Raw genomic sequence first — 21,802 nt, 5'->3', positions numbered from 1 at the left:
GTGAGGCACGCATTTCATGGCAGTCACTTTGGCTGCAGATCAACTCGGGTGTTGTCCAGCAACATGATGCACCAACCCACTGATGATCTACAAATGACCCCTTTACTAAATGGTCTGTCTCAATGTGATTTATGTTTGCGATGAGGCTGGAATGCTGTCTAGCTGGCAGCCCCAGGTACACTCTACATTAGGGCCAACTCCTGTCACTGTTTTTGTGTCTGATTGATGGTCGAGGGGCGGAGCTATCAGATGCACTCAGGACGTTTTCATGGAGTTTGCTGGTTTTTATTTATTTTATTTCACCTTTTATTTAACTAGGCAAGTCAGTTCAGAACAAATCCTTATTTCCAATGACGGCTTACCCCGGCCAAACCCTGGACGACGCTGGACCAATTGTGGGACTCCCAATCACAGCCTGGAATCGAACCAGGGTCTGTAGCACCTTAGACCGCTGCGCCACTCGGGAGCCCCAGCAGGTCAACTGAACGGGAGCTTTCATCTGATAGTGATACCACATCTCTCTGTCCCTGCAATGGGGCCCGGTAGAATATCATGACAACCCCGCCACTACTTTCCTCTTTCCCTCCTTCACTTCCTTATCAGCTGTAATTACCTCATTATACCACACTCCACCCTTCCTCTCCTCCAATGGGGGGGTCTAGTCTTTGAAGGTCACAGTTCGACCTCCGCTAGTTAGGAGCCATTATGTGGCCGATGACAGCGGGGCCTACTGTGTCCGCCTTGGGTTTCCACATTATTCCCACATTATAGGGAAACAGATCCTCCTAATTCTCCTCGGAAAATGGATTATACCACAGAGTGAAGAGTCATTACCAGGGTCCTGCGCCCCCCTCCATCCCACGCATACCTGGCTGCCCCCCCCCCCCCTCCTAGACAGATCTTGGTGGGATGATGGTTGAAAAAGCTGGAGAAACTGAAGGACTCGAAGATGGCCTGCAAACTTGAGCAAGTCAGCCAGTTTCCTGTGGTCTCATAGACAGACAGTCTGTCAGTGGGAAACTGAGCTGTGTGTCTGTGTTGGTGATGTCCAGACCAGTAGTTAGTGTCTGTAACCCTAATTTGCTCCTGGGGCGCCATACAACAATGGCTGACCCTGTAAAAAAAAACACATTTCACAGCACCTATCTGGTGTATGTGACCTATTATAATTATTATTATTAGATTCTCCATGAGAACCATTCAGCAGAGCAATATAGAAACAGTGTCTCCTGTCTCTCAGAAATGCAGTCTCTGAATGTGACTTTTTGCGTGTCTGACCGGGTGGGTATATCACTCTTAAACCTTACTCTCTCCCCAGGTGAGCACTGTGAGGTGAACGCCCGGTCGGGGCGGTGTGTACCGGGGGTGTGTAAGAACGGGGGGAAATGTGTGGACCTGCTGGTGGGGGGGTTTATGTGCCAGTGTCCCCCGGGAGAGTACGAGAAGCCTTACTGTGAGATGACCACCAGGTCTTTCCCCGGTCAGTCCTTCATCACCTTCAGAGGACTGCGGCAGAGGTTCCACTTTACTGTCTCGTTCATGTGAGTACTTGGAAACGATCTACTCTCCCTCTCTGTATCTCTCCCCATCTACAGTGCCTTTTGGAATGTATCGACTTTTTCCACATTGTGCTCCGTTACAGCCTTATTCTAAAATTGATTCCATAAATAACAAACCTCAGCAATTTTCACACAATAAGGACAAAGCGAAAACAGTTTTTTTTTTTTATGTTTGCAAATGTATTAAATATAAAAAACAAACACCTTATTTGCATAAGTATTCAGTCCCTTTGCGAGGAGACTCGAAATTGAGCTGAGGTGCATCCTGTTTCCGTTGATCATGTGTTAACAGAGCGACACGTCTACTGTACATGTTTGTGTGTGTGTGTGTGTAGTAAACCATAATTTGGGTACAGGGAGGGTTGCACAAACAAACACCCACTTAGCTCAGTTCAGTATACCAGTTCAGTGGGGCATGTAGAGACATCTTTGTGTCGGAGCTCACACAAAAAAAATGCTTACATTAAACACATGAGAAGGGGGGGGGGTGCACGCTCTTATCTGTTGAAACAGCCATAGAGGAAAATTATCTATAACACCTTTCATAGTCAAGGCAGGAACACAGAAATGTGAAGGCAGATCAAGTTCTTTGTCTCTCGAACAGCCCATAAATTTAGTAAACTACATTCTATGTGGCAGCCCTTATGTGGCTCTGATCAAAACTAGTGCACTTGCACCGTAGTGTAAATATTGTGTCAGATCTGTTGCTAGTCCCATTTGAAGTTCTAGGTGGGGTGAGGATCATAAAAGTGGGTGGATGTGAAAAGCAGAGTGTGTCGGTGAGAAGCGGTAGAACAGGGTGAAAACAGGAAGAGTCCTGTGATGAGGTACTCTTATCACTGTTTTCTTTTATCGGCTGTGTCTTCCTGCCCCCCCTGCTACCCCTCCGCAACTCCCACTGTCATGCTGGCATCTGGTGTCTGACTCTCGTGGCCTCTGTGCCCCTTATAGCACGCATGCAGGATGACACACACACACACACACACACACATACAGTGGCTTGCAAAAGTATTTACCCCTTGGCATTTTTCCTATTTTGTTGCATTACAACCTGGAATTAAAATAGATTTTTGGGGAGTTTGTATCATTTGATTTACACAACATGCCTACCACTTTGAAGATGCAAAATATGTTTTATTGTGAAACAGACGAGAAATAAGACAAAAAAAACAGAAAACTTTAGTGTGCATAACTACTCACCCCTCCCAAAGTCAATACTTTGTAGAGCCACCTTTCGCAGCAATCACAGCTGCAAGTATCTTGGGGTATGTCTCTATAAGCTTGGCTGATCTAGCCACTGGAATTTTTGCCCATTCCTCAAGGCAAAACTGCTCCAACTCCTTCAAGTTGGATGGGTTCTAGTGGTATACAGAAATCTTGAAGTCATACCACAGATTCTCAATGGGATTGAGGTCTGGGCTTTGACTAGGCCATTCCAAAACATTTAAATGTTTCCCCTTAAACCACTCAAGTGTTGCTTTAGCAGTATGCTTAGGGTAATTGTCCTGCTGGAAGGTGAACTTCCGTCCCAGTCTCAAATCTCTGGAAGACTGAAACAGGTTTCCTCAAGAATTTCCATATATTTAGCGCCATCTATCATTCCTTCAATTCTGACCAGTTTCCCAGTCCCTGCCGATGAAAAACATACCCACAGCATGATGCTGCCACCACAATGCCTCGCTATAGGGTTAGTGTTCTCAGGGTGATGACAGTTATTGGGTTTGTGCTAGCATTTTCCTTGATGGCCAAAAAGCTCAATTTTAATCTAATCTGACCAGAGTACCTTCTTTCATATGTGTGGAGCGTTTCCCACATGACTTTTGGCGAACACCAAACGTGTTTGCTTATTTCTTTTCTTTAAGCAATTGCTTTTTTTTGGTGGGCGGCCCTGTCTTGGCAGGTTTGTTGTAGTGCCATTTTCTTTCAATTGCTCAATAATGGATTTATAGGTGCTCCGTGGGATGTTTAAAGTTTCTGATATTTTTTTAATAATCCAACCCTGATCTGTACTTCTCCACAGGTCCCTGACCTGTTTGGAGAGCTCTTTGCTCTTCATGGTGCTGCTTGCTTGGTGGTGCGCCCTGCAGACTCTGGGGCCTTTCAGAACAGGTGTATATATACTGAGATCATGTGACACTTAGATTGCACACAGGTGGACGTTATTATGTGACTTCTGAAGGTAATTGGTTGCACCAGATCTTATTTAAGGGCTTCATAGCAAAGGGGGTGAATACATATGCACGCACCACTTTTCCATTTTCCATTTTTTTAACAAACTATTTTGTTCATGTCCGTTACATGAAATCCGAATTAAAAATTCATTTAAATTACAGGTTGTAATGCAACAAAATAGGACAAATGCAAGGCACTGTACTATGGCAGGGGTTAACAGGGAGATGGGCCACCATTTACATCATTACAACATTTAAGTCATTTGGCAGACGCTCTTATCCAGAGCGACTTACAAATTGGTGAATTCACCTTATGACATCCAGTGGAACAGCCACTTTACAATAGTGCATCTAAATCATTTAAGGGGGGGGGTGAGAAGGATTACTTTATCCTACCCTAGGTATTCCTTAAAGAGGTGGGGTTTCAGGTGTCTCCGGAAGGAGACATACCACCGGAGGGCAGGGCATCTACTTCCTCCTTCCTGACTCTAGACCACTGGTCTTACGAACACTTTCTTATTGTCCTTCAAGTCTCTCTTCCTCTTATCTTCCTCAGGAGTTTCTCCTTCCTTACACACCTCTCCAACCCCAAATCCCACCTCTCATATACACTACATGACTAAAAGTGTGTGGACACCTGCTGGTCGAACATCTCATTTCAAAATCATGGGAATTAATATGGATTTTGTCCCCCCTTTGCTGCTATAACAGACTTCGCTTTTCTGTGAAGGCTTTTCACTAGATGTTGGAACATTGCTGCAGGGACTTACTTCCATTCAGCCACAAGGTCATTCGTGAGGTCGGGCACAAATGTTGGGCGATTAGGCCTTGCTCGCAGTAGGCTTTGCAATTCATCCCAAATGTGTTGATTGGGGTTGAGGCCATGGGAATCCATTTCATGAAGCTCCCGACGAATGGTTCTTGTACTGATGTTGCTTCCAGAGACGGTGCAACCGAGGACAGTCTATTTTTACGCGGTACGTGCTTCAGCACTCACCGGTCCCCTTCTGTGATCTTTAGACCACTCCAGCAGACGCTTGGCATTGCGCATGGTGATCTTAGGCTTGTGTGCAGCTGCTCGGCCATGAAGCTCCCGACGAACAGTTCTTGTGCTGACTCGGCAGTCCAGATTGGTGAGCTTGTGTGGCCTACCACTTCACGGCTGAGCCTTTGTTGCTCCTAGACGTTTCCACTTCACAGTAACAGCACTCTCAGTTGACCCGGACAGCTCTAGCAGGACATACATTTGACAAACTGACTTGTTGGAAAGGTGGCATCCTATGGCAGTGCAATGTTGAAAGTCACTGAGCTCTTCAGTAAGGCCATGGAGATTACATGACTGTGTGCTTGATTTTCTACACCTGTCAGCAATCCACTAATTTGAAGGGGTGTCCACATACTTTTGTTTATATAGTGCATCTTATATGGCAGTTTGGGTTAGATATGCCACATTTGTCTAACTACGCCACATACTGTAAAAACCTAATGAATAATTGTCCACACAAAAAAAAGTTTGGCTAACTATGTTTGAGATATAGGATTTGAATGGGTGCCACTTTGGCACCAAATGTGGGTTTGACAATAGAATGTTGACCCTGTGTCTATCTTGTCCCCAGGTTTGCCACCAGAGAGAGGAATGCCCTGCTGCTGTACAATGGGAGATTTAACGAGAAACACGACTTTATCGCCTTGGAGATTATCGAGGAACAGATCCAACTCACCTTCTCTGCAGGTGAGAGGGCGGCAGTGTGTGTCCACAGTGCAAATAATCATGCTCGCACAAAGAGCTGGAAAATGACTTACGAGTTGCTTGTATCAACACTAGCCGATAGATTGCTTAATCAACTCCACTGTAAGGATATCATGAATGTGGCTTTCACAAACCACTTGGTAAACACTCTTATCAGCTGAACTCCTTGACCAGTGTGAAGCAAATAGTTACAGGATTTCATTAGAATGTGTCCTCTCCATTGTCTGGCTATGCTGCTGTGCAGTTACACCTAGAGATGCATTGGATTTGGCTGTGTGAAAGGGCTGAGTGTTTTACTGTGGTCAGCGAGCAGCTGCTTCCCCCTGACAGAGCCTGAGCAGACTGATTCATGACAGTATAGGCACTTAACGAGCCATGAAGACCTACAGTGCCTTACGAAAGTATTCATCCCCCTTGGCGTTTTTCCTATTTTATTGCATTACAACCTGTAAGTTAAATAGATTTTTATTTGGATTTCATGTAATGGATTTCATGTAATGGACAAATTGGTGAAGTGAAATGGGAAAAAAATAAACTTATTAAAAAAAATCTAAAAAGTAAAAAATGGAAAAGTGATGCAAATGTATTCACCCCCTTTGCGATGAAGCCCCTAAATAAGATCTGGTGCAACCAATTACCTTCAGAAGTCACATAATTAGTTAAAGTCCACCTGTGTGCAATCTAAGTGTCACATGATGTCAGTATATACACACCTGTTCCAAAAGGCCCCAGAGTCTGCAACACCACTAAGCAAGGGGAACCAACAAGCAAGTGACACCATGAAGATCAAGGAGCTCTCCAAACAGGTCACAGACAAAGTTGTGGAGAAGTACAGATCAGGGTTGGATTATAAAAAAATATCCGAAACTTTAAACATCCCACGGAGCACCATTAAATCCATTATTAAAAAATGGAAAGAATGGGGCCTCCTAGGTGGCGCAGGGCTCAGTGCACGCTAACCAGGTCACCAGGTGCATGGTGTTTCCTCCGACATTGGCGCGGCTGTCTTCCGGGTTGGATGCGCGCTGTGTTAAGAAGCAGTGTGGCTCGCATGGCTTTCGACCTTTGTCTGTCCCAAGCCCATACGGGAGTTGTAGCGATGAGACAAGATTGTAACTACTAACAATTGGATACCACGAAAAGGGGGTAAAATTAAAAAAAATGGAAATAATATGGCACCACAGCAAACCTGCCAAGAGAGGGCCACCCACAAAACTCACAGCCCAGGCAAGGAGCTGCAAAGCTCCACAGCAGAGATTGGAGTATCTGTCCATAGGACCACTTTAGGCCGTACACTCCACAGAGCTGGGAAGAGTGGCCAGAAAAAAGCAATTGCTTAAAGAAAAAAATAAGCAAAAGGCATGTGGGAGACTCCCCAAACATATGGATTGAGGTCTGGAAGCTTAGATTAGACAGATTAGACTATAATTTACTTTTTTGGCCATCAAGGAAAATGGCACAAACCCAACACATCTCATCACTCCGAGAACACAGTGAAGCATGGTGGTGGTAGCATCATGCTGTGGGGATGTTTTTCGTCGGCAGGGACTGGGAAACTGGTCAGAATTGAAGGAATGATGGATGGTGCTAAATACTGGGACATTTTTGAGGGAAACCTTTTTGTCTTCTAGAGATTTGAGACTGGGACGGAGGTTCACCTTCCAGCAGGACAATGACCCTAAGCATACTGCTAAAGCGATGCTCTAGTGGTTTAAGTGGGAAACATTTAAATGTCTTGGAATGGCCTAGTCAAAGCCCAGACCTCAATCCATTGAGAATCTGTGGTATGACTTAAAGATTGCTGTTCACCAGCGGAACCCATCCAACTTGAAGGAGCTGGAGCAGTTTTGCCTTGAATGGGCAAAAATCCCAGTGGCTAGATCTGCCAAGCTTATAGAGACATGCCCCAAGAGACTTGCAGCTGTAATTGCTACAAAAGGTGGCTCTACAAAGTATTGACTTTGGGGGGGGGGGGGGGGTTGATTCACAATAAAAAATATTTTGCATTTTCAAAGTGGTAGGCATGTTGTGTAAAACAAATGATACAAACCCCCCAAAAATTTTAATTCCAGGTTGTAAGGCAACAAAATAGGAAAACTTTGTGCATGACACAAGTCATTTTTCCAACAGTTGTTTACAGACCGATTATTTCACTTATAATTCACTGTATCACAATTCCAGTGGGTCAGAAGTTTACATACACTAAGTTGACTGTGCCTTTAACAGCTTGGAAAATTTGAGAAAGTGTTGTCAAGGCGTTAGAAGCTTCTGATAGGCTAATTGATATAATTTGAGTGAATTGGAGGTGTACCTGTGGATGTATTTCAAGGCCTACCTTCAAACTCAGTGCCTCTTTGCTTGACATCATGGGAAAATCAAAAGAAATCAGCCAAGACCTCAGATGAAAATTGTAGAACTCCACAAGTCTGGTTCATCCTTGGGAGCAATTTCCAAACGCCTGAAGGTACCAAATTCATCTGTACAAACAATAGTACGCAAGTATGAACACCATGGGCCCACGTAGCTGTCATGCCGCTCAGGAAGGAGATGCATTCTGTCTCCTAGAAATTAACGTACTTTGGTGCGAAAAGGGAATATCAATCCCAGAACAACAGCAAAGGACCTTGTGACGATGCTTGAGGAAACGGGTACAAAGGTATCTATATCCACAGTCCAAGCGAGTTTTATATCGACATAGCCTGAAAGGCCGCTCAGCAAGGAAGAAGCCACTGCTCCAAAATCGCCATTAAAAAAGCCAGGCTACGGTTTGCAACTGCACATGGGGACAAAGATTGTACTTTTTGGAGAAATTTCATCTGGGCTGATTTAACGAAAATAGAAGTGTTTGGCCATAATGACCATTGTTATGTTTGGAGGAAAAATGGGAGGCTTGCAAACCGGAGAACACCATCCCAACCATGAAGCACAGGGGTGTCAGCATCATGTTGTGGGGGTGCTTTGCTGCAGGAGAGACTGGTGCACTTCACAAAATAGATAGAATCATGAGGGAGGAAAATGATGTGGATATACTGAAGCAACATCTCAAGACATCAGTCAGGAAGTTAAAGCTTGGTCACAAATGGGTCAATGACCCCAAGCACACTTCCAAAGTTATGGCAAAATGGTTTAAGGACCACAAAGTCAAGGTATTGGAGTGGCCATCACAGAGCCCTGACTTCAATTCTATAGAAAATGTGTGGACAGAACTGAAAAAGCGTGTGCGAGCAAGGAGGCCTCCAATCCTGACTTAGTTGGACCGGCTCTGTCAGGAGGAATGGGCCAAAATTCACCCAACTTATTGAGGGAAGCTTGTGGAAGGTTCCCCGAAACGCTTGACCCAAGTTAAACAATTTAAAGGCAATGCTATCAAATACCATTTGAGTGTATGTAAACTTCTGACCCACTGGGAATGTGATGAAAGAAATAAACGCTGAAATTATTAATTTTTCTCATATTATTCTGACATTTCACATTCTTAAAATAGTGGTTGTCGTAACTGACCTAAGACAGGGAATTTTCACCAGAATTAAATGTCAGGAATTGTGAAAAACTGAGATTAAATGTATTTGGCTAAGGTGTATGTAAACCTCTGACTTCAATTGTATGCACGCAAAAAAACACAGCTCTTTGTTGTTGAATCCACTGCGCTGAGTGTGTCTCACTGCCAATGTCTAGAGAGCCCTGGATTTCATACCACACAGTCAGCAAGAAAGGGCAACGTGGGACTGCAGAAGTAATTGAGTTTTTTTTATAAAGACACACTAAACACCATGACTAATTACTCTGTAACACAGCTACAGTGTTGCGTTACTGTTGACTGAGTTGGTGGGTAAATTCTTCCTGAGAGACTCCTGCCCTTGGTAAACAGTCAGTAAAGCCCTGGGTAAATCTGGTGTGATTGTTGCTCTGCCGACATTGTGAACGAGAACCATTGATATGGTTGGAAAACCCTGGTGTTCTTACAGTGAGTGTGATTTATGATGACTGTGTGAGCTGACTGGCTTTGTGAGTCTGGCTGTGTTTTTATTTCTCCATGTTGGAGTTTCATGTAAGAGAAATGGGTTTCCTTTCATTGATTTTTAATTCTGACGTACATGTTGTAAAGCATATACTCACTGACATTTATCCTTCCTTTTAAAGTAGAGCCTACATGTCTGGCATACAAGGTTACGTACATTCGACAGACAATATGGCATTGAATTAACCACAACCTCTTTTCACCGCTCTTGTCTTTCCTATCTCTCTCTCCCTCTTTCGCTCTGTCCCTCTTTCTCTCTGTCTCTCTCTCCCTGCCATTCTCTCCCCCTCCTCCAGGCGAGACCAAGACCGTGGTCCATCCCTTTGTTCCCGGAGGGGTCAGTGACGGTCAGTGGCACTCTGTCCAGCTGCACTACTACAACAAGGTAAGGCACGGCTACACCGTGTTTAGAAACAGTAAACATATGTTGAAGACAGAAATGTAATGGATGGAGAAGTCTGCATATCTGTCCATGTTTACTCACCTCCTCGGATAACCTGGTTTGATAGTCTGTTGATATGTTGACCACCTTTTATTCTGGATTATTGAAATAAAGTGGGACCACATTTAAGTACCGTATCATAAAGAGCATGATTGTATCAGAAAGATCTTATGAGCCATGTGTGTGTCAGAGTTCATCTTAATTGTATTACATGTGAACGGCTCAAACCAGAGGGAAACTGGTTTTCTTACGCTCTTTCTATAAGCCAATCTTAAGGAGGATTATTTCATATCACAAATCAAATTCACCACCAAAGGTAATTGCATATTAGACTTATATGGCAGTCAATTGCTGGGTGTTATTTTTCCCACAAACTTCCATGGCCTCGGGCCTATTGAACGACAACAGCAGACAGACAACATCTCAGCTCTATCCATCTCTGCATACAGGCCTACTCCTACCTCAACCCTATGTTATAGACTATGCTTCTCTGAGCATGTGAGAGCTTCTTAGCGCCGACTTTTAGACTCTTTCCCAACCGGTTTCCAGAAAAGCACATGTCAACTGGAAGGCATGTGCCTAGTGTTGAAGCTTCAGAATAGCCTCGTCCATTTTTGTCACGAAAGACACGGGTTTCTTTATTTCCTGCCTGTCTTTGATTCCTACTTTCCTGGCTTCCCTAACCCGGTGTAGCAGACGTCAAATACTGCATTGTGATTGGCCGACCTCCTAGCAGGTTTCAGACCTGTGTTGGGTCTTATTGTTCTGTGTGTTGTATTGGGGGTAAAGTACCATGGAAACAGGGGAGATTCATTTCCATGCTATTGCCAGTCTGGACAGATTTCCTGTTTCTAAACCAAATCCCTCCTCTTTCTTGCTTGTTTAGTTTCTCCCGTGACTGAACCTATGCTACTAGTGTTCTGTCAGCAACGTAAAACAAACACAATTGCTCACACAGACACGAGTGAGCGCTAACACACACACACGAATGAGCAAGCCCACAAGTACACACACACATGCACACACTAGAAGTCTTCACGGGTCCAATAGATCCGACCCTGGACCCGAGCGGTTCCAAAATTGTGACTTTTGTCTTGGATCTGGTTCAGGTCTGATATCATTGCTATGGGTCTCGGGTATGTGCAACAACAAATGTATTACAGACTGGACCCAATTGGACACATCCTCTGTTAATTGAATGTGTGTGAGGTGATGAGAACTGGGCAAGCTTGTTATGTGTCAGCCAATTGCAACTCAATAAAACGCACAGCGTATGTCCAGCTGAAACCGATTCAGGCTGCTCGCCTCATGTGCTCCTGCTGCTGAGGAGAGAGCCAGTGAAAGGCCTTTTCCATTGAAGTAAAATCATTTTCAGACAAGAAGAATGTCCTCGGGGACAAGTTGTAATACTGTAGTGGACAAAGATGAGAAGATCATTGGCAAGGCCTTAATGGACTGTGTGCAACACGATATTCAGGTTTGAAGCAATTTTCTAACTTTTATTTATGTATTTATTCTAATTATTTTTATCATTAATATGATTATATATCATTATTATTATTAGTGCAGGCCTATTTAAGAATCTAAACCAGTTCTTTAAATAGTGTTTGCAAAAAGCGTTTTGTTTGTTGGCTAAATGAAGTTCCAGCTGTAATGTTGTGTCTGCCGCAATATAATGGAATTACCGGTAGGGCTACTCTCAGTCAAACTGTGAGAAGTTCAAACCGAAGAGGGCGAGATGCAAATCTTAATTGAATTATGAAACATAATAACCTGTTCGTGTTTCCCCTATAAACAATGTCGACTTACTTTTGATATTACCCTAATAGAGTGAAGTCATTTTTGTACATTTTTGGTTGTGGTTATTATTACACACACCAGCAGTCCAACAAGTCGAAGTTGAGGAAGAATGTTTTAGACCTACCAGAGTTCCGCCTTTAATCTAACAATATAATGCTTGTCTTTATAAAAAAAAAATACTCCCATTGAAAATGTACAAATTAGCTTCCTATTTCTTTCTAGCAGTAGTAGTCTATCTGACAAGTATAAGAAAATACATGTCTGTGTTGGGAACATTGTGCCGGCATATCTCTGTCTTTTTCTCCATCTCTCTAGGGCTAGGCTTCAGCTTCTCTTACTTTATATATAAATATATATTTGTTTTTATATTAATATCATACAGTTGACGCCTAGGCCTATATTCATGCAATGCCCTGACACATTTATCGCTCTCCAACCGCTTAATCTCCAACAGCGTAAGGTGGACAATTATTGATTTAGGAGAGTAAAAATCAATATAACAATAGGCTATAAAGCTTTGAATATGCTCCACATCGAAACACAACTAGTTGTTTTTTTGTTTTATTTGTTATAGGCAGTTTTTAAGGACATGTAAGTTGATCATTTGGTGGGCCTCCAGAGTGGCGCAGAGGGCTCAAATAACGAGGCATCAATACAGACCTGGGTTCGATCCCGGGTTGTGTCATATCCGGAAATGAGTGGGAGACCCATGAGGCGATGCCATATTGGCGCAGTGTCGTCCAGGTTAGGGGAGAGTTTGGCTGGCCGGGATTTCCTTGTCCCATCACGCTCTAGCGCGTCCTTGTGGCATACCGGGCGACTGCAAGCTGACCCGGTCACCAGCTTGGACCGTGTTTCCTCCGGCACATTGGTGCGGCTGGCTTCTGGGTTAAGCGAGCAGTGTGTCAAGATGCAGTGCAGCTTAGCAGGGTCGTGTTTTGGAGGACGCCTTCGCCTCTCCCGAGTCCGTACGGGAGTTGTAGCGATGGGACAAGACTGTATCACGAAATTGGTCAGGAAATGGGCGAAAAGTAAAATAAAAAAATTGTGTTTATCATTTGGTCAATATCTCTCATTTATTGATGGAGCTGGCTGCTTCTCTCTCTCTTTCTACTCTTGGATATGAGAGGTATGTTTGGGTCTGTTTTTCCACAGGCCTATTTGAAACAGGTCTAACTGTTCTCAGGTTCATTCAGAACCGGTCTACGTTTACATTCCTTTTATGTATGCATGTTGGGTGGAAAAGCCTCTAGCACACACACACACACACACACACACACACACACACACACATACAGTGGGGCAAAAAAAGTATTTTGTCAGCCACCAATTGTGCAAGTTCTCCCACTTAAAAAGATGAGAGAGGCCTGTAATTTTCATCAAAGGTACACTTCAACTATGACAGACAAAATGAGGGGAAAAAATCCAGAGAATCACATTGTAGGATTTTTAATGAATTTATTTGCAAATTATGGTGGAAAATAAGTATTTGGTCAATAACAAAAGTTTATCTCAATACTTTGTTATATGCCCTTTATTGGCAATGACAGAGGTCAAATGTTTTCTGTAAGTCTTCACAAGGTTTTCACACACTGTTGCTGGTATTTTGGCCCATTCCTCCATGCAGATCTCCTCCTTTTTTAGTGTGGAAGTCAATGAGAGAGTGTCGAATCAACACAATATGTAATTTCTCATTTGCTACGCGAGGCTTATTCGATCAAATAGCACTAATGTCTAGGTTGCTTTGATATAAGTGGGCGCACATGGTATTCCGGCAGCTTTGAGAAAACTATTTTATATCAGAGTTGTGCCTGTTGTTCACATGCTTATCTGCTCTCTCATTGGCTAGAATGTCCCCACCTGATCCAACCTCCTCATGCCTTTGCCGATATTATTCCCATTGTTAGAGTGGTCAGTCCAGTATCTTGTCAGTGTATACACAATCTTTGATCACTATCACTATTAAAAAAATCAGCTAGGTAGCTAACTTGATTCTTCTTACATGTACTACTAAATTTAAGCGCTGGATTGTTGTAAACCTACGCAAAATACATTTTCCTTCCAACATCTATTTTGCAACAGTCTCAGGCCATTCCTTTTAATAAATCCAAGTCACGTTGAGATTGACCTAATAATTCATCCTAACCGAACCTATGACCTAGCAAATCACCCTATGTATTACTGCCCCAATTACAAGAAGTGGCACAAATAAATCACTAAAAACTAGCCTCGCCTAGCATGCTTTCTACTCCTAAAACTACATTTAAACAATACATCTCAATATTTTAATACAACTAAAACTCAATAAAAAAGAGAATCTGAATTGAAAGTAAAAATTGAAAAATGAATAGAAATAAAAAACAAATATAAAAACACTATAATAACCTTGCTGTCCAGGTAGAAGCTTCTGCAGCCAGGCACGCTGTCACCTTTATGTTATACCTCACCCCAGTCACATTGAGAACAGCCAAACCTGGTCCTGACAGTCCAGATAGGATCCAGGCCTTCATCTAAAGCCAGACTAAGCTCAGAAGACTTATCACTTTCTACTTCAGAGCCTTGGAGGACTCATAAAGGGATTCCCAATGTCTGCGTTCCACGTGACATCCTATTCCATACACAGAGCTCTGGTCAAACGGAGTGCACTTTGCTGGGAATGCGGTGCCATTTGGAACTCGGCCTAGGATATTTTTATGGCCTACTCGAGGCTTCTCAAGGCACCGGTTAGATTAAGGGTTGTCCATATCAGAGTGGAGGGGCCCAGTCACCCCAAACAGCCCCTAACAGTCTGCTCCCCTTTCTCCTCAAACCATAGGTCAGAGGCCACAAGGGGATGGGCTTTGGGCCACCATGGTAACAGACACACTTGCATTGTGCTTGGTGATTTACGGTGGTGTGTGTGGTGCTTAGACTCATGCAGGGCGGGGGTGGCCTCCCTATTGAAGATTTCACACAATAGAAGACATTTTAGAAATTCCCAATTTATTTTGGATGTGGAGTAGCGACGTCTCAAGGACAGCAAGAGGAGTTGGCACAAGAGACACACACACACACACACACACACACACACACACACACACACACACACACACACACACACACACACACACACACACACACACACACACACACACAGAGCTAAAAAGGAAACACACAGAGAGAAAGGGATATTCTTGGACTGTTCAGGTTTTGATGATAATGAAGCAGGAAGTCATGTCATCTCTCAGAAGGATGATTGTCTGGGGAGGAAGTATGTTGGATCACTGTGGTGTATTTCTGTTCTTCCCTTTTCTGTTGTGGACCACTGGATGAAGCAGCGGCAGGCAGGCAGGCTTTGTCTTATGATGGATGACTTTATGCACTATGTTGAATAATGAATGTTCATTAAGGACAAGAGGTCGACAAGTGTGTGCATGTCTGTGTGTTTATTTGTAAAGGGGTCTATGTCTGGGCCTAGTGTCAGACTTGTTAATAGTTGTGGTCTGGACGGAGTAGTCTAGAGGACATGATGTTATTTACATTTTGCAGTATAACATGCTCTATTAGCCACATTCCCAGACACAGACAGGCCTAGCTAGCTCTAATAGCTTGCCCTAATCACACTGCTGCATCGAAGCCCTCATCTAAAACTCGTACTCTGACTGAAGGAGATGGTAGTAACATGGCCTTTATAGAAACGCGTTATTCATCCGTGCCGTAGTCTGTAGCCGTGTTCATTTAGTAGACAAGTCCCGTGTCATTATTTAATATTATCTGATTTATACTAAGAAGAAAATAACAGAACGTGGCTGAATAAAATAGAAAGGATATTGTTCCCCTTCCAGAGAGAGAGTCCGCATATGAAGTGGCTATGTTGAGCGTAAAAGTGATCATTTGAAACAGGTCCTATATGCTAGATTTAGAGTTATTTGGCAACTTCAGTTGTGAATGATACAAACCATAGAATGTCTTAGAAATCAACACATATATGGGCTCTGCATGATGGGACTTCGGGCTGTTGAGGATTTGAGAAAGAAAAAGCTCGCTGTTCCTTTGTGGAAAAAGCTTGTGCTCTGTTCCTTGGGGCCGCAGGCCGCACATACCGGGGGTGTGTAATCTGTACGCACTCTAATAGTGAATGGAGACTCCTTTCCCACCAGTTGTTTTTTTCCCATCATGCCAGGTAGGCTACTCCTGTTATTTCACTCCACCCATCAACCACTGTTTGAGGAGCATGCATCCTCTCGCTACGTGAGAGGAGATATTCCCGCCCAAACCCTGTATGCCATGGGCTCTTCAACCCTGTTCCTGAAGCTACCCAGTGCTTCATTTGGGAAACATAGTGAAATCTGTTTTCGGGAACATCGATAGTAACATCTATTTCATTTAACTGACAGCCCCTCTCTCTCTGCACGCTCGGGATATAAGTGAAGGAGAGAGCGGATGAGATGGAAACGCACTGTGGTAAGAAATTCTGTCGCTAAAAGGTAATGGGTCAGCCTATTAATGCAACGGGAGTTGCAGTGATGGAACAAGACTGTAACTACCAATTGGGTAAAAAGTATTAAAAAAAACGAAAGCGCTGTTCATTTTGTTGTGTTAGGCTTTGAAACAGCAAACATGTTTTCCACTCAGTTTAAACCTGCTGTTTAATTTCTTTGTTTGATCAATCACAGTGAGGTGAGTTTTAAAAGCATGACACAATTTTGATGTGCTTGATGTGATGTCAGAGTGGTTAGAGGGACAATGGAGCCCTGAGTACCAGCCCATTAGAGACCCGATGGTTGTTAGCCAGTCGGGTACTACCAACCCATGTCCAGAGTGCATAAGAGGAGATTACCTTGACTCAGCAGTCACATGGAATTTTACCACCAACTAAATTTTGCTCTGCCATGAGTACCCCTGAAGTACCCCCTCATTTTATCAGTAGGCCTATGGGCTCATGAGTCTTGTCAAGTACCCCCAGGGGTTCTAGTATCCCTGGTTGGGAACCACTGGCCTAGAACCACAAGTAGTAGCACGGCAGTGACCATACGAGTTGGCTGTACACTATATTATCAGATCTGGGACCAGGCTAAACAAACAGGTCTAGCCTCACTGGATCTCCTGCTGGGTCATTCTCACAGCACAATACAGTGTACAGACAACTCACCCTCCCCACAGCTTTCTCTCATTAATTCAGCCCTGCTAGCTTTACCAAACAGAGGAGCTACTGTCATGTCTCTGTTTCTCTGTGTGTCTCGTATCTTCTATGCAAACAGTACAGAGAGATGACAGAGGGAAAGTATGGTAGTGGGGATGATCCATGCACTCACAGTGAGATTTATAACTGGACTGGGAGTTATGAGTTTCAACACCCAGGGGTGGGGGTGCTCCCTAAATGTCTGAGGGGTTATATGTATGTCTTTTAGGTTAAAGCCAGTATCTATATCTCTTAGGGGAGTGTTCACAGCTGGACTCATGATCATAAACTCTGAGTGAGCTAAACTGTGTATTTTAAAATGGGAGTCATACCTGTCACAGCCATTGGTTTTGTAGGGAGATAATATTTGTGGTTCTCTAGAAGTGTAGGGGCTGATGTAATACCTGGAGTTGTATAGGAACTTTTAGTAAGACCAATTATATCTGTGCCGAGCCGAGAACATGCAGAATAATCCAGTCACTGAGATCTAAATGAGCAGAAATAATTTCTCTCAAACATGCATACATTGTCATTCAGACACAGACAAACACACACCCACAGGCCACACACGCTTACACGAGACTTGAGGATGTACTGTTGGTGCTGTTAGTCCACACACACACACTAGTTGCAGATCTTAACGGATCTAACACACCCCTCTCTCTCCCATGGTCTACCCAGGACAGCCTGCACCTGCTGGGGTCCAGTGGGGTGCTGGGGGTCCCTCTTTATACTGCCTGGCTGGAGCTGACACACAAGGAGGTACAGTAGCATGGCCTCTCGTGTCTTAGCTCTAGTACTGGTGTGAGTTCTAGTACTGCAAGTACTGGTGGTAGTACTAGTCTTGGGGTTAGTCTGGCTCTAGTCTGGTCTCTGGTCCGGCTCTCGTCGTGGTCTAGTCTTGCGGTGGTTCTATGTTTAGCTTGGTTCTAGTCCACAGTGTGTTATCCAACATGTCGTCGAGGTGTTTCAAAGGTTTGTATGTCTTTACAGACTTCATTCTTTAACAGAGTTACTTCACTTCTTTAACAGAGTTACTTCACTTCTTTAACAGAGTTACTTCACTTCTTTAACAGAGTTACTTCACTTCTTTAACAGAGTTACTTCACTTCTTTAACAGAGTTACTTCACTTCTTTAACAGAGTTACTTCACTTCTTTAACAGAGTTACTTCACTTCTTTAACAGAGTTACTTCACTTCTTGCCGCAGGTTTCCATTTGATTCTCATTCATTTTATTGTAGCTACATTTTCCTTCGCTGAAAACACGATGTTCGTCAACATCTCTGCCTCTCAACCACCTACAGGGAATCGTGCAGGTGTGCCGAGCACCATGGGTTTTCACGCACCAGATTTCAGCCAATCACCAGTCAGAATTGCCCTGACACAACAGAAAAGGATCTCGTTCCCCGCTGACACTATTTTCTCTAATAGGGCTGGTCATGTGACCACGGCAGCAAATGGGAGCAGTAGGATTAAAGAGATTCTCCGGTATTGTTATATACTTTTTAGCCAGTAGTTCTGAAAGTAGCTCTCACAAGTCAAGCTTGGTACCCGAAAATGGAGTATTACGTCACGTATGTACACCTCGTCATTGCTCTCTCACTCTGCTATGTTGTGCATCTTGCTCAAGTTGCTTGGGGTCTGGGCCCATGTGGGGGGGAAATGTAGGGGAAATGGCGCTGCACAGCTTTCAGATAAACAGTCGTTCTCAAACTAGATATTTCGTGGCTAATTGAGGTAAGACTGTAATTTTGCTCATTGATTATCCATGTATGAACTACACATTGACACATTGAAGTTCAAAGCCAAAGTTCCAGAGCATGTCTTTAATATCAGCAGGTCAAAATAATCGTAAACGATCTACCAAAGCTATTAATATGAAAATGTTGATTACTTCTCCTTACCATTCACCTGATGATAAGACAAGACATACATTTTTTGTTTGTGTTCTAACATATGATGGGGGGGGGGGTCCCCTTGGTTGCCGGTTTGCCTGAGTGGGGGTCCCTGTGTCCTATTCCAGACCAATTGCTCCTCTCTCTCTCTCCCTCTCTGTCTCTCTCTCTCCCTCTCTCCCCCTCCCTTTCCTCCTTTACTCACTCTGTCCATTTCTCTTACCCATAGGCTGTGTTAAGGTGTTATGGCATTCACTGCCAGACATTCTTATGGGTGTTTGATGCTCTCAGTACTCCTAGGCTTGAATAAAACATGTATTGCAGTAGCCTTTCACACCCACAGCGGGGAGTTTGTAGTAAGATAGTAATCTCACAGATATTCCAACTAGCTCCAGATTCCGATAACGGGTCACGGGATTCGCGGGGATAGAGAGAAACTCCGTATTTGAAGGTTTCCTATTCCTATTGTTCGGCTCATAGTATTCAGAGGACAATATTGCTGTCCATCTGGCATCGCCCGGAGAAAGAGCAGAGCATTGATATGTGTGTGTGTGTGTGTGTGTTATAGAGATGGCGTCAGGGTAACATATAGGGTTGAATGTCCACCCCATGTCCTGTAGGAGAGAGTGCAACATTGTTACCCATTGTATATCCTGTGTGTGTGTGCGCGCATGCATGCGTGTATGAATAATTGACAGGTCTAGGTTTACAGTGCCAGAGGGTAGGTGAGGTAATGGTCTAAGAACACATTGGGACGTTACAGCTACACGGACGCCCTAACCCACACACCACAGGCACACATACACACCAGACCAAACACACGCACACACACTCATGAAGCATTTGCCTTTCCCCTCCTTCCGTAGGAGCACACAAAGCAAAGGATGGCAGGAGATGCAGCTTTTCCAAAAATTCTGGAATTTGGAATGAGAGAGAGAGAGAAAGAGAGGGCGAGAGAGAGGCGATTGCGTTTCCTCAGTGAAACCCAAGTCTTGTCAGAGCCTTCGCTCCCGACTTCCTTCATTATGAAAATACCCCTGCTCCCCCTTTCCTCTCCTCCGCTAGCAACTTCCTGCAGCGCGGGCCTGACTCACACACACACACTTGAGGTAGTCCATCGTATCCGATGATGACTTCCACTGCTGCTTGTGGGTTTGCTGAGGACTGTCTCATCCGATGCGGGATGCATACTCTCTGCCACAGAGAGAGCACACACAGGCCTGTCCCGTTGATTCTGGGGCAGGCCTGGTCACATGTCTTTTCTGCCGATCCTCTGGCACCCGGATGGCCTGGTCACATGTCTTTTCTGCCGATCCTCTGGCACCCGGATGGCCTGGTCACATGTCTTTTCTGCCGATCCTCTGGCACCCGGATGGCCTGGTCACATGTCTTTTCTGCCGATCCTCTGGCACCCGGATGGCCTGGTCACATGTCTTTTCTGGATCCTCTGGCACCCGGATGGCCTGGTCACATGTCTTTTCTGCCGATCCTCTGGCACCCGGATGGCCTGGTCACATGTCTTTTCTGCCGATCCTCTGGCACCCGGATGGCCTGGTCACATGTCTTTTCTGTCGATCCTCTGGCACCCGGATGGCATGGTCACATGTCTTTTCTGTCGATCCTCTGGCACCCGGATGGCATGGCCCGAGCAATCTAAGCTGGTGGTGTGTGATGGACGCCTCGATGCTCCTGCAGTTGGTTCTCTGTAGGTTCTCTGAGCGAGGAACACGGTCCTGCCAGGAAACCTTTTCAAAATGCATTGGAGGCCTTCTATGTGAAAGGACTCCAGTTGCTTTCAGTGTCGGCTGTAGACGGTCCATGTTTCACATCCATAGAAGAGTGTAGATACACACACTTTGGTGTGTAGGTTCCTGTTGTTAAAAACCCTCTTCCTTCGCCGTCCAAAGGGGCATGAGGCCTGATTGACCCGATTCTGGGTGTCCTGGTGGATGTTGCAGTCTTCTGAGAGGACGCTTCCAGGATATTTCAAGTGTGCTACAATGACCAGCAATGAGTCTGAGATAAAGAATGTGGGTGTTTCAGTCAGAGGATCAGATGACCACCGTTTTTGCGACATTTAACCGACAGCCCCATGCCTCTGTATGCCGCTGTATGGCTTGTAAATCCTCCTGTGCCACAGGAGCGCCATCATCGGCGTACCCCGTTGAGATTGGAGCTTTGTGGCGGCTTGGAGCCTCCTGATTGTTGAAGAGGTTCCCGTCCAATCTAAAGTCCAGGGTTTCCTCATTCCCCGTTGTCTTTGGGCGCTTTTGTGACACAGCGAAGGTAGACTGATATACACACACTGGACATCACACGCACCCTCCCACTCCACGGCTCTAGCACTGCCTTGTGACTCAAAGTATACTCCTGGAAAGATCCCAGTTATGACATTAGCTGTATTACAAGTCCTCATAAAGTGGATGGATTTTCTTTTCAGAGTTGTTGTTTTTTCTCTTTTGTTTGTAATCTGATGCATCCACCACTGGCCTTAGTCTCCCTCCCGGGGAGTAAAGTTGTCATGTGCTTGACAGACAGACACAGACAGGCAGACACGGACAGGCAGACACAGACAGGCAGACACAGACAGGCAGACACAGACAGGCAGACACAGACAGGCAGACAGGCAGACAGACAGACAGACATAGATAGAGTGGTGTAATAGGATGAAAAGGTAATGTTAGTTAATCAGTGTTCAGTCCTAGGGCTGTTTTGGGGTAGTTACTGCAGTGTTTCCTGTGTTGTCAGCTCTGTAAGGCTCTGTAGGCGGCAGATCAGGCCTCAGTCAGTAACCTTATACCCTACCTACTGTGCTGCAAGGCAGACTGAGTGGTAAAACACATAGTTAACGAAATGCAAAGTTTCTAACACTCACACTTGACTTTTTCCCCCTACTACCACTGACTTTGCTGAAAGCTACTTTGAGGGAAATATACTGACCTATGTACTTGTCCCACCTAGCTATTTCAAGATCAATGCACTAACTGCTAAATGACTAGAATATG

General features: G+C 44.5%; 1 protein-coding gene across 1 annotated transcript in view; it reads left to right on the top strand.

Annotated features, from left to right (window-relative positions):
* The window catches only part of celsr1a (cadherin EGF LAG seven-pass G-type receptor 1a), a 126,884-nt gene that overhangs the window by 62,821 nt on the left and 42,261 nt on the right, over positions 1-21,802 (top strand). Inside the window, 3 exon segments of the mRNA XM_064938242.1 lie at positions 1,319-1,541; positions 5,347-5,462; positions 9,795-9,883. Coding sequence (XP_064794314.1) covers positions 1,319-1,541; positions 5,347-5,462; positions 9,795-9,883 — 428 coding nt within the window.

The sequence above is a fragment of the Oncorhynchus masou genome, chromosome 26, assembly GCF_036934945.1.
Source record: "Oncorhynchus masou masou isolate Uvic2021 chromosome 26, UVic_Omas_1.1, whole genome shotgun sequence".
NCBI lineage: Eukaryota > Metazoa > Chordata > Actinopteri > Salmoniformes > Salmonidae > Oncorhynchus > Oncorhynchus masou.
This window is presented reverse-complemented; position numbering and strand designations above follow the sequence as displayed.